We start from the raw sequence: 13,974 nt of genomic DNA on the forward strand, positions 1-13,974 counted from the left end.
TCTATACAAACCGCTAGTCAGACTACAGGTGTAATATTGTGCCCAGATTTGGCAAAGAATCAGAGGGAATACAGGGGGGTGGGGGGCGATACGTTGAAAATGGACAGTACAATGAGATTATAACAAAGGGGCGTCCTCTGTGTGTAGACAAAGGTTTCCCCAACCTCCTAGATGAAGAGTCTTTACTGTAAGAGCAGTAAGATTCTTACAACTCCCTAAGACATGTTATAAGATTAGATTAGAGTCCTGGATTCCTTTCTTGAAGAATGTAATATCACAAGTTCTCTGTATTTACGGAGTTGTCAATCCAGGGATTTCTTCTGTTTGTCAAATTTTGTTGAAGGAGAAATGGAAGAGATGAAAAAAAAAATCACTTTGTCCTTCAAGGAATTCCATCACTAGAATTCCCTTTTTACAATATATACACGTAAGAATAGCCTTAAGAAAGGCTTTTCTTCTCTTACCTGTATTATTCTGAATCACGCTGGCGTTCCTCACAAATTTCTTCTTTCTTCCTTATGCAAATGAGTTTTCTCGAAGCACTGGGGGCGTTCCCAGTGCTGCTTGGACACTCTCCAGTGATGGCCTCTGTCTTCTTCTCCGCCTTCTTCTCTCGTGTTTCTCTTCTCTTGGTCCAAAAGCGCTGACTGCACATGTGCATAGGCCATTTTTCCTGTGGCCAAAGGGGGGAGGCCCCAGGAAAATGGCGTCTATATGGAAAAATAATGCCCTACGTGTCACTGAATAAATAAAAAAATTAGTTGAATAACCCAAATGAAAAAGTGTTGTACCCTCAAAGCCACATGTACATGGGTTTGTTTGTTTTTTTGGCCCATCAGAACTCATTTTTGGAGCTAGTGTATATACTTTTCCTAAATGCCTCGAAAATCCCAATTGTCAGCCACTGTAAAGTCTGTACAGACTTCTAGTCACCAGGTCACTGAACAATACAAATCTATACGGATACCTGCCTATTCCTTACTTTTCTTTGGGCAGCACCATTCTGCCACCACTAAGAAAAGATAATGGGGTTTTGGCTGATACACCCACATGGCAAACATTCCTCATAGGGTCGGCCATCTTTGGATATTGTACTGTAGGACATCACCAGTAGTTGGCACAGAATTTATATCTCTCTCGCCATAGCAATAAATATACTATAAAGATATAATCCGTTATGAGTAACCCGTGGGATATTACGTCCAGCTATGTTGACCTTACCCACTTAACCTTCCGATCTAGAGATATGGTGATAAAGACGCTGCTCTGGGCTGAAGTCTACTGCTTTATGCCGTAACGCCGCCCAGTACCTATTACCTGTGATTCTTCCCAACATTGTCATAAACATGCATGCATCATTCAGCTGAGCTGACCTTTATTTCAGTGATGAGGTTGGAATCTAAGCCACCACCTCGTTCCTTTAGTAGCCACTTATCTCCCATAGAAACAAATGATTGGGCTTGTTAAAATCCAACATGTCCAATCCTTTATTCTCATAACATTCAGAACTCCTGACATCTGACCAAAATACTCTGAAAGTTGTAGTTTTTTCAGGCAAGGGTATGATAGAGCAGAAAACGGCTGCAAAGAACATCTCTCGATCAAGATCAACCCCTTCCATGTCTGCTATGCAATTTACTAGCTGGCATGTAGTACTAAATTTGTCCTGCTGTGGTGCTACAGAGGCATGTTATGGTCGGCCCTGACTTTCCCCAGCTGATCATATGGAGTTTTTGGAACTGAACCTGCCAGGGGCCGACTTCATGTAACAACTGAGCAAATAGGTGGAAACCTTTCCCGTTGAGTTGTCACTTTCACTGAACTGTGAGTCCTCACTTGACATACTGTACCTAGTGGAGCTCCAGAATGTTCTGTAGTTGTCGAAGGCTTTAGGGATGACTGTATGCCGTCACGTTGAAGTTGAGGGATGTGTCCTTGTACCGTCCTGCCCGACAGGTGCATCTGAATCATGTTCAGGTGCATGTCTGTAACGGCATTCCTCTGGCTGGGACATCTTCCATGTGTCGGTAACGTTACATGAGGAGGAGCAAGGCTCCTCAGCCTCCGACATGAAACAGTTGTTCTGTATGGTGGTAGAGAAGGACAGCGATGACATGTATCGTAGGGCCCTCAGAGCGGTCCCCAACCCAATGATCCTGAAGGAGAAGGAGGCTTTACGGTTGTTGACTGAGCAGGACTCCTCAGCCTCCGACATGAAACAGATGTTCTGTATGGTGGGAGAGAAGGACGGCGATGACATGTATCGTAAGGCCCTCAGAGCGGTCCCCAACCCATTGATCCTGAAGGAGAAGGAGGCTTTACGTTTGTTGACTGAGCAGGACTCCTCAGCCTCCGACATGAAACAGATGTTCTGTATGGTGGTAGAGAAGGAGAGCGATGACATGTATCGTAGAGCCCTCAGAGTGGTCCCCAACCCATTGATCCTGAAGGAGAAGGAGGCTTTACGGATGCTGACTGAGAATGTTAGAGGATCGAGGACAAGTCTGGACAGCTGTAAGTACTGAATCTGACAACTTCTCCGCCGTGGAAGGGAGTATTATCTTTGTAGATTATGTGAACGTTCAGGTATATCCCGAGGCTGGCGCTGGATAGAAGCCAACGTCATGGGGTTATTACAGTCTCGCTACCTAGGACGGAAATGGAAGATCCTATATCACTTATAAAAGTTCAGAAAACTGCAATAACCTGAGTGAGCTAATATATTGGCCTCTCATTAGTTTAGTGGCCCAGCGGCTAGCACTAGGGTCTTGGGTTCAAATCAGACTAGGGGTGACATATGTTTGGGGTGTGTATGATCTCCTCATGTTTGTATTGACTTCTTCCAGTTATCCGGTTTCCACCCACGCGTAGCTTTGGGTACGTTCACATCTGCAGTATTTAATCCAGTCTTCTGATCTGTCGAAGAACGGATTAAACACTAATGGGTGAACAACAAAAGATCCCGAGGGTCCACTCGGTATCTATTGTTTGGTTCCTGACCTCGCTGGAGGAAAGTCTTCTTACAGGACTATGTCAGATTTCAGGTGTCCTTGCTGAACAGACTGACACCTATGTGAACCTAGTCGGTTACCCATAAAAATTTACCCCTAGTGGTACCAGAGATAACGAAATTAGAATGTGAAGGATTCCAGATTTCATCCTGGTGGAAACCCAGTGGATAACACTTATAGTCGATGGGGTCCACCGGGTTTCCGTCTGTTTTATTGCAAGACTTTAAGTGGAACCTAGCGTTACTTTGCAGCATTTATTTCTACACATGACTAAAACTTTTGTCAACTTGGTTAAAGTCGTTTGAGTAGGAAATGAAAGGCACATGGACTAAAGAATTAGATGGAGTGGTGAGAGGACTGTGGCAAGTGAAGACCTTCAAAGACCAGAGAGCCAATTTCTTAAAGATAGAAGCTGCAAACGTAGGAGTGCTTATGGAAAGAAAGAACCCAAGACTCTTGATTTTCGACAAGACCTAAATACTATTAACGCAGCCATTTGTACACATTATATATAGTCATGGGATAAGGTATGGCTATCCATGTACAGTCTTGTTAAGTGGAGAAAATTTTCAACAATTGCTGTTGTACCCAGGCCAAACCATCCCGTTGAGGTCTCCTGGAGAGACAAACAGCAAAGACCTGGGGGTCTGTATCAGGAGATCCGCGCTCGCTGGTATTGATGAAGATGAGGCACAAATCAGAATTTCCAACAATAAACTCTTTATTGAAGTAAAAGAACAAGTCATCACGATGCGTTTCTGGCCAGAACTGGGCCCTTGTTCAAGTGCAAGTGGACAGATCACGTCGGGCCGGCCAGATGTGAGTTCTCCTGGAGAGTAGCATACATGTTGCCGAAAAGTCACTGGAAAACACCAAATTTCCAGAAACTGTAGGTGGAAATTGCCTTTAAGGATGTCGGTCTGCAAGTGTCTACCACAAGGAGGTCTAAACTGCCAGTAATAAACATCTACAGTCCAAACAGAACAATCGGGGGTAACGTTTGCTCATGGACAACTGGGAAAATGCAGAGATTTGGCCAGCATACAGTCAGAAGACCTATTTGGCAGACAGAAGAACTTGATACGTGAAGCTTGTCCTAGAATGGACCTTGCAACATGACACCGACCTCAAACATATCCGTGAAGACCCCCATACACACATAAATAAGTCCGCCATCCTGCGAACCTGCTTATCTTTCCAACCATTGGATGTCTATGGGTGATTCTCGATTCTCTCGATAGGTGATGTCAGAGGAAGAAGAAAGGATGGGGCTTGGGGTTGAATTTTATTGACCATACCAATTATAAATTTTGCGATTTCCCCCACCAACCTTAAGCCATCTTCCCTGTTCTCTAAAAACATTCCTACCGACCCTGGAAACAAATTTTTAAAAATTTTGACAAATATACCTAAGGCTCTATGCACCCGACTGCGTTCTTTGTGGGTGTGCTAGCCATGTTTTTCAGAGCTTTCACAGTGACCTCTTTGTTTCTGTCGCCCCATACACATCCGAGTACACGGCATTTACCAAAACTCAGGACAGGTCCCATAGCCGGCCATTTTGAAGCCCAGGCTCGCTAGGTGAAATGAATGGGTCTGTGCAGGCACGGGCACCACAAGGATGTCATCCATGTTGCATTAGTGCCATTTTACCACGGATCGGGTACGTGCATACATCAGAAAGTGATGGTGTGAATTATAAATATTCGGACCAGTTGTCACTGTACATAGTGTACGACTGAGCAGTGTATACACCTATAAGTACTGTACATAGTAGTATACCGTATATACTGCAGTCTTGTGCCATGCCCAAGTTCTTCCCCTCCCTGGCAGCATTAAACACTTCTGGTTGGCACATGTTCTGTGCACGGTGATGTCATCAGTCTGAAATTACTAATTGTTGTAATTAAGGACGTAGTGTTATGTGGATGCCATTGAGCGTAATATAGAAAGCGCCACAACTTGTAAATTCCTCTCCCTGACGAGGATTGACTATCTTGTTTTTGTAATGTGGTGATAGACAGGTGACATGTTGATCTGTTAATCCTTTGTATATTATTCCTAAATAGTCACTGGGGTTTAGGGTTGTCACGAAGGGCTTATCCAGCCAAATATACCCTGAATCTATGACGTTCTCTAGCAGGTGGAATTACTGAAGGAAGATGTGTCCTTCCTGGGGAACCCCGACAAGTACCCCAATCTAGTGTGACACTGACAGCTACTACTGTTCCTTTTAGCCTCTTAAAAGGGTTGTTTCAAGTTTACAGTGTACACCGTATAATGCCCATTCAGTGGCCCCCACACAGTATAATGCCCATTCAGTGGCCCCCACACACTATAATGCCCATTCAGTGGCCCCCACACAGTATAATGCCCATTCAGTGGCCCCCACACAGTATAATGCCCATTCAGTGGCCCACACACAGTATAATGCCCATTCAGTGGCCCCCACACAGTATAATGCCCATTCAGTGGCCCCCACACAGTATAATGCCCATTCAGTGGCCCCCACACAGTATAATGCCCATTCAGTGGCCCCCACACAGTATAATGCCCATTCAGTGGCCCCCACACAGTATAATGCCCATTCAGTGGCCCCCACACAGTATAATGCCCATTCAGTGGCCCCCCCACAGTATAATGCCCATTCAGTGGCCCCCACACACTATAATGCCCATTCAGTGGCCCCCACACAGTATAATGCCCATTCAGTGGCCCCCACACAGTATAATGCCCACTCAGTGGCCCACACACAGTATAATGCCCACTCAGTGGCCCACACACAGTATAATGCCTCTTTAGTGGCCCACACACAGTATAATGCCCCTTTAGTGGCCCACACACAGTATAATGCCCATTCAGTGGCCCACACATAGTACAAAGCCCCCTTACTGACCCACGCAGTGTGTATAATGCCCACTTACTGACCCATGCACTTTGTATAATGCCCACTTACTGACCTACGCAGTGACAGGGGGCCCATGTGTCCATGACCAGGACACTAAATAATGAAGGATCCTTCAAGCATTATAAAAACATGGCTGCTTTCCGAAAACAGTGCCTCTCCTATCCTCAAGGTGTGTGTGATATTGCAGCCTGATGCACTTCAGTTTTGCTAATCTTCAATACTATATACAACCCATGGGCAGATGTGGAGCGTTTTTTGTAAAAAAAAAAAAAAAAAAAGCAGCCATGTTATTCTAACCCTGTACATCCCCTTTAATTTTTCTGACAGAAATTGCAATGGGGGTCTCAAACGCTAATGTGAATAGAGCCTAAACCATGCCTTTTACAGTTTTGTTTTTCTATCTATGAAGATAAACAGGATAATTGTTCCCAGTTCAGCAAATAATTACAAGGCTTCATCTCAGCTACATTCCAGGACGCCACTACTAACATTCCTCCTGTCAGGTCTGGAAAAATCAATGAATATAAAATTATGACTAATGGCGGTCACATCATCCTGTCCGGTCTGTTCTGAGAAAGACAAAGAATAGCTTATGTAATACTTACCGTAATGACAAGATGGGAGTTGTAGTTTCAACCAGAGAACCCCTGAGAAGATAAAAATAATACCTGTCATATCATGGAGTCATATGTAGTCTACTTTTGTCCATGGAGTCGTATGTAGGGTCTACATTGTCCATGGAGTCGTATGTAGGGTGTACATTGTCCATGGAGTCGTATGTAGGGTCTACTTTGTACATGGAGACGTATGTAGGGTCTACTTTCTCCATGGAGTCTTATGTAGGGTCTACATTGTCCATGGAATCGTATGTAGGGTCTACTTTCTCCATGGAGTCTTATGTAGGGTCTACATTGTCCATGGAGTCGTATGTAGGGTCTACATTGTCCATGGAGTCGTATGTAGGGTCTACATTGTCCATGGAGTCGTATGTAGGGTCTACTTTGTCCATGGAGTCGTATGTAGGGTCTACTTTCTCCATGGAGTCTTATGTAGGGTCTACATTGTCCATGGAGTCGTATGTAGGGTCTACTTTGTCCATGGAGTCATATGTAGGGTCTTCTTTGTCCATGGAGTCGTATATATGGTCTGCTTTGTCCTTGGAGTTGTATGTAGGGTCTACTTTGTCCATGGAGTCGTATGTAGGGTCTACTTTCTCCATGGAGTCTTATGTAGGGTCTACATTGTCCATGGAGTCGTATGTAGGGTCTACATTGTCCATGGAGTCGTATGTAGGGTCTACATTGTCCATGGAGTCGTATGTAGGGTCTACTTTGTCCATGGAGTCGTATGTAGGGTCTACTTTGTACATGGAGACGTATGTAGGGTCTACTTTGTACATGGAGACGTATGTAGGGTCTACTTTGTCCATGGAGTCGTATGTAGGGTCTACTTTCTCCATGGAGTCTTATGTAGGGTCTACTTTCTCCATGGAGTCTTATGTAGGGTCTACATTGTCCATGGAGTCGTATGTAGGGTCTACATTGTCCATGGAGTCGTATGTAGGGTGTACATTGTCCATGGAGTCGTATGTAGGGTCTACATTGTCCATGGAGTCGTATGTAGGGTGTACATTGTCCATGGAGTCGTATGTAGGGTCTACTTTGTCCATGGAGTCGTATGTAGAGTCTTTGTCCATGGAGTCAAAAGTAGGGTGTACATTGTCCATGGAGTCGTATGTAGGGTCTACTTTCTCCATGGAGTCTTATGTAGGGTCTACATTGTCCATGGAGTCGTATGTAGGGTCTACATTGTCCATGGAGTCGTATGTAGGGTCTACATTGTCCATGGAGTCGTATGTAGGGTCTACATTGTCCATGGAGTCGTATGTAGGGTCTACATTGTCCATGGAGTCGTATGTAGGGTGTACATTGTCCATGGAGTCGTATGTAGGGTCTACTTTGTCCATGGAGTCGTATGTAGAGTCTACTATGTCCATGGAGTCAAAAGTAGGGTGTACATTGTCCATGGAGTCGTATGTGTGGTCTGCTTTGTCCTTGGAGTTGTATGTAGGGTCTACTTTGTCCATGGAGTCGTATGTAGGGTCTGCTTTGTCCATGGAGTCGTATGTAGGGTCTGCTTTGTCCATGGAGTCGTATGTAGGGTCTACTTTGTCCATGGAGTCGTATGTAGGGTCTACTTTGTCCGAGGAGTCGTATGTAGGGTCTGCTTTGTCCATGGAGTCGTATGTGGGGTCCCAGAGGTGGTACCTCAATCTATAAGACCTTTAGATATGCCATAAATGCCTAAGATGAGATGGTTGTTCATATTCCTGTATAGGAGAACTCTTTCTCTAAGACCATCTTTCCCAATCTCCTAAATCTCACCATAGCTAGCTTCTAGGTTGCTCTTTAAATCCCATCTGATTGATAAGCCTTATGTGAACCATGTGTGTTTTTATAGGGTGCGCTGATCTCCATACACTGGACACCATGCACCCAATGGAGAGGAAGAGGCAAGGCTATATACACGAGCTGATCCAGACTGAGGAGAAATACATGGACGACCTTCAACTTGTGGTTGAGGTACAAGACCAAGCCAGACCTGCACTTTCCAATTGGTTTGGTGGGAATTGTCTCCCTTTTGGGTGGGGGGGATTGTTGCCAACTGTTTCACATAAACATGGCTGCCGCTAACAGGTATGCATCTCTTTTAGGTGTTCCAGAAGCCAATGGCCGAATCTGGAGCGCTCACTGAGGCGGAGATGTCCATGATATTTGTCAATTGGAAGGAACTCATCATATCCAATACGAAGTTACTAAAGTGAGTGCACGTGTTTCTTTAACCCTTTGTTACGCCCCTCTATGTTCTTTATTTGACCACGGCAGAAGAAAAACATGAAGGCTCCTTATAAATTAAAGCAAACTGAGATCTTGTAACCAGTGAGAAATTGATCCAAAATTATATTGTATATTTATTTACTAAAACCAGAATAGTCCCTTTAACCCGCTGCACCCTCCTTTAGGATCCATATATTCACACATGGTTAATTTCTGCAGGGCGTTACGAGTGCGCAAGAAGACTGGAGGGGAGAAGATGCCGGTGGATATGATTGGAGACATTTTGGTCACCGAGCTGTCACATATGCAGGCTTATATCAGATTCTGCAGCTGCCAACTGAATGGGGCCGCCCTGCTACAGTCCAAAACTGATGAAATCCCAGAATTTAAGGATTACCTGAAGGTTGGCACATGGCGATCCTCATACCCTGGCTCACTTAGATATAATACATTATGAGATACATCATGGCACCCTATAAATGTACAGTGTAATGTACAAGCACCGCAGCACCTCTATATATCCCACGCCTACTCATTGGCATTGTGGTTCTCCCATACCTATGGACTTACTGAGTGTATTGCTCACAGGGCACATTGCATTCCAGTAGTTACGTTCCTACATAAATTGAATTGCTTTAGGACTTACCCAGGAGGACTAAATATAAGGTCCCACACTAGTGATACTACCCTGCCATTACCTGTATCTTGGGGTGGGGTTTGATCTTGTGACACAGAAGGGGTTAACAGGATTGCAGTGTCGATTGCGTAGGCCCCGCACAGTTAGTTCGTCCCATGGGCGTAGCTATAGGGCAGTGATGGGGAACCTTTTAGAGACCAAGTGTCCAAACTGCGACCCAAAACCAACTAAATTATTGCAAAGTGCCAATACGTCAATTTAACCTTAATTCTGTGTGGGCAATTACGGACCCGCAAAATACGGTCGTGTGAATGGGGCTTTACAGAGCTTTCAATTATAGAAACAATTTTGCACTGCATTTGGTATAATTTTGAACAATTACTGTTCACTATTTACATTGTACAGATCTGTTTTATAGGACCGTGCGATGTTATTACGACCTATAATAATATCACGTCTGCTATAAAACCGATAATGTTTGATATAAATAGTTAAGGGCCCCCACTCAGTACAATCTGCCCCAAAGTGATCCCCACACAGTACAATCTGCTCCACAGTGGTCCCCACACAGTACAATATGCTCCACAGTGGCCCCCACACAGTATAATCTGCTCCACAGTGGCCCACACACAGTACAATCTGCTGCACAGTGGCCCCACACAGTACAATCTGCCCCAAAGTGATCCCCACACAGTACAATCTGCTCCACAGTGGTCCCCACACAGTACAATATGCTCCACAGTGGCCCCCACACAGTATAATCTGCTCCACAGTGGCCCCCACACAGTACAATCTGCTCCACAGTGGCCCCCACACAGTACAATCTGCTCCACAGTGGCCCCCACACAGTACAATCTGCTCCACATTGGCCTCCACACAATATGATCTGTGCCACAGATGAGTGCCCACAGAGAGGGCTCCGAGTGCTACCTATGGCACCTGTGCTATAGGTTCGCCATCACTGCTATAGGGCAGGTAGGTACCCCATTACAGATTCAAGAGCTTCAAGTAACACCTCTGCTTAAGCCCATTACATAGATGCCAGGACATTATAGTGTGATTTTCTTCACGTCACCCACTATTTCTGGTCTCCTGTGCCTGTTTCTCTGCTCTAGAGACTCGCCACTGACCCACGGTGTAAGGGAATGCCTCTGTCCAGCTTCCTGCTCAAGCCTATGCAAAGGATAACCCGGTACCCTCTCATCATAAAGAATGTAAGTGTGCGGCCTAGTCCAGGCACAGGCAGGAAACCCCACGCACAGCCTTCAGTTCTGATCTTTGTGTTTTTACCAGATCCTGGAGAACACGCCAGAAACTCACCGTGACCATGGTCATCTGAGGGATGCTCTGGATCGATCCGAGGAGTTGTGCTCTCAAGTCAATGAAGGCGTGCGAGAAAAGGAGAACTCGGATAAGCTGGAATGGATACAGTCACATGTTCAGTGTGAGGGGTTAATTGAGGTAAGGAAGCCAGGACTGAGTCCATATTCCAGTGTATAGGTGGACAGGAGGGCTCTGCTGTGTGTAGGTGAAGTGTATCCTCCACTATCTACAATCCTCAACAATGACATCACAACACCAAGAAGGAAAAGTCTTAGAATTATGGAAATAACAGGATCAGTAAGTATTTACACACCTCGGCCTGCTGTCAGTGATAGTGGCTGTCTGAGGTATGTTATACCGCCCTGTATGTACTTGGGTGCACAAATCATCAGAATTGGCCACTGGCTGCTCCCTTTGCAATCGCCGATCAATGACTTATAGGGTGTTCTGGATGGGAGACAAGTTCGGAGACATTATGGTGCATGCTAGCTTATTTAGACCGTGCAGGCCTCACCTGCAGCCTGGGATTATCCTTGCACACTTTGGTGAAATGGCTGTACCACTGGTTCCACAACCAAAGGTAATCAATGTAATGTTGAGATGTTGGTGCACCTGAAATGAAGACTAGAGGGGTCCGGCTACCGTACATTGTGCCACCCCATACCATAATCCAAGGAATATGACTGATATGACGTTCCCTTGTGAAGGTCTCTTCATGTCGTTGCCCATGTGGTCTCCAGACCAATCTCCAGTTATCATTGCATTTGAGACAAAAGAGTATACCTCCATCCCAGTCTCCATTACCTTGTTGGGCTCCATGATACTCTTTGAGAGTGGTGTGAGATGAGTGGAGGCTCTGGCTAGTAGCCCTGATGGCATATATCAGCACGGTTTGCCTCCTTAGGCTTGGGATGTGTCAGTTTCACTTGCCGTACAGAATGGATCTACTAATCGGACACCTCCGGGCACCTTGTGTATAATGTAGTATAGTGTTAAACAGTATACTGTGCCAACTTGATCATGTGACTTGATCTCTTTCACTCCCTGTTCTAAATCCTTCCAATCAGCTTGTCTTTTGCATTTTATAGCAGATCACGTTTAACTCCTTGACGAACTGTCTGGGGCCCCGCAAGATCCTGCACAGCGGCAAACTGTATAAGACCAAGAGCAACAAGGAGCTGTACGGATTTCTCTTCAATGACTTCCTGCTCCTCACCTACATGGTTAAGCAGTTTGTCTCCTCGGGATCAGACAAGCTCTTTAGCCCTAAAACCAATGCCCAGTACAAGATGTACAAAACGGTAAGGAACTAGTTAAGATTCCAGCATCTAGTGAACTGTCTGATATTTTCATCAATATATATTCACCCGTTTCTTAGTCACCCAGCTTTCCTAAACCCCTGCATGGCAAATCCACTCACTAAATCCTCTGCAATACACCCATGGCTTCTATATGGCTGCAGATTTTCTGCTCAGGACTCTTAACGGTAGCCATATTGTTGGACGAAGAGTTGGTACTAGAATAGAAAAGTTAACTGTTTACCCCCAGGCATAGTGCCACATCAGTCCACAGGTTGTGTGTGGTATTGCACCTCAGCCACGTTAATGGGATACCATTTTAATGTATGCCTGCTTGTGGGACTGCGGGTTCAGAGCTCACTGGGCATCCCTCCTTTTTTTATTTTAATATGTGTTTAGCCTTTATTTGATTTTTCTCTGTTTCCTACAGCCAATTTTCCTAAATGAAGTGCTGGTCAAGCTGCCAAGTGACCCCTCCAGCGATGAGCCCGTGTTCCACATCTCCCACATAGACCGGGTGTACACCCTGAGGACAGACAACATTAATGAAAGGTGGGCTATATAGTTACCAGAAAAGGCGTGAAGGGTACGGTGACAACACAGCACGTCAGCAGAGCTAGTAGTACAATATGGTAGCTGAGTAAATACGTATGGAGACATCATATCCCCCATGTGCAGAGGAAACACTGATCATAGCAACTTCTGGAAGCCAACATGCCCTCCGTCCATAAGGAGAATTAAGTCAAGACCCACATACAGAGGCAGTCTCCTGTGGACGGACCTATTTCGATCTGTTGGCCTTCATCAGCACAAAACAGTATATAGGGTTAGCTATTTGATTTACGCCCATTGCACATGGGACAATCTGGATCCAAAAATCTGGTCCATATTTCAGCCAGATTCTGGTCCATCCTAACTCGGGAGACAGGATTCCTAGCATTATAGTGATCTCTGATTCTTGGAGTCCCGGCCTCATCACGGGTCTACTGTGCTTACTGACATCGAATACGTCGGCAGACAAGGACTCCCAGCATCTCAGACCACTATAATGCAAGGAGTCCTGTCTTCTCACGAGGTTCACACAGGGGTGAACCTGCCCCTTTCGCCGCCCGAGGCGAACGACAGAAAGCTGCCCCCCCCCCCCACACACACACACACACACACACACACACACACCCGGATGAGGAGGCGGGGCTAAGCGAAGGGGCATGGCTTAGCGGCGTTCGCAGGCACGGAGAGGACCTGCGTGAGGGGAGGCTGCTGGAGCAGCGCTGCTTCAGTGGCCTCCCCAATCCACCGCTTGGTGCTAAGTCAGTCCAGGACAGCTTGTCCTGGACTGGCTTAGGTAAGCAAAAATGCTGCCCTCCCTGGGGCCCTGGCATAGCGCCGCCTGAAGTGGTCGCTTCAGGTCACCTCATGGGAGGTGCGGCACTGGGTTCACACCAAGACAGACCAGATTTTCCAGTCTGGATTGTTCTATGTCCATGGACCTAAAAGGGATATTCCAGACATAAGATAATGAAGACCTATCCTTTGGTCAGGGGTCCGTCACCTCCACTGATCAGCTGATATCCGCAGCCCTGGCACCTGGCCATGACGGTTACTACAGCTCAGTTCCTATCCACTTGCAACATATCATTTTTGCATTAGTAAAATAGTATAGTAGGGTGATTTCTTTACCATCTGGATAATGGACTTGTACGTTACATGTGTGTTACGCCAATATATGACACGTTGTTGTCTTCCTCAGAACTGCCTGGGTCCAAAAAATTAAATCTGCCTCTGAGAACTTCATTGATACTGAGAAGAAGAAGAGAGAAAAAGCCTATCAAGGTATTAGGATTGTTTCTGGGTATTCCGCATATCCTGGCGACTGATCATCCAGAAGGTCTAATAATCCGGCACTTGTTTACAACATGGGACCTGCCATTGTTTGGGTCTCCAGACTTCTCAGGAACGA

General features: G+C 45.7%; 1 protein-coding gene across 2 annotated transcripts in view; it reads left to right on the top strand.

Annotated features, from left to right (window-relative positions):
- Positions 1-13,974, top strand: part of ITSN2 (intersectin 2) — a 102,374-nt gene that overhangs the window by 76,833 nt on the left and 11,567 nt on the right. For both annotated transcript variants that reach the window (XM_075269181.1, XM_075269182.1), the window contains 8 exons: positions 8,380-8,501; positions 8,633-8,739; positions 8,976-9,159; positions 10,509-10,607; positions 10,687-10,854; positions 11,805-12,017; positions 12,445-12,566; positions 13,765-13,847. In XM_075269181.1, coding sequence (XP_075125282.1) covers positions 8,380-8,501; positions 8,633-8,739; positions 8,976-9,159; positions 10,509-10,607; positions 10,687-10,854; positions 11,805-12,017; positions 12,445-12,566; positions 13,765-13,847 — 1,098 coding nt within the window. The remainder of the gene's footprint in view (positions 1-8,379; positions 8,502-8,632; positions 8,740-8,975; positions 9,160-10,508; positions 10,608-10,686; positions 10,855-11,804; positions 12,018-12,444; positions 12,567-13,764; positions 13,848-13,974) is intronic.

This window comes from Leptodactylus fuscus, chromosome 3 (genome assembly GCF_031893055.1).
Source record: "Leptodactylus fuscus isolate aLepFus1 chromosome 3, aLepFus1.hap2, whole genome shotgun sequence".
NCBI lineage: Eukaryota > Metazoa > Chordata > Amphibia > Anura > Leptodactylidae > Leptodactylus > Leptodactylus fuscus.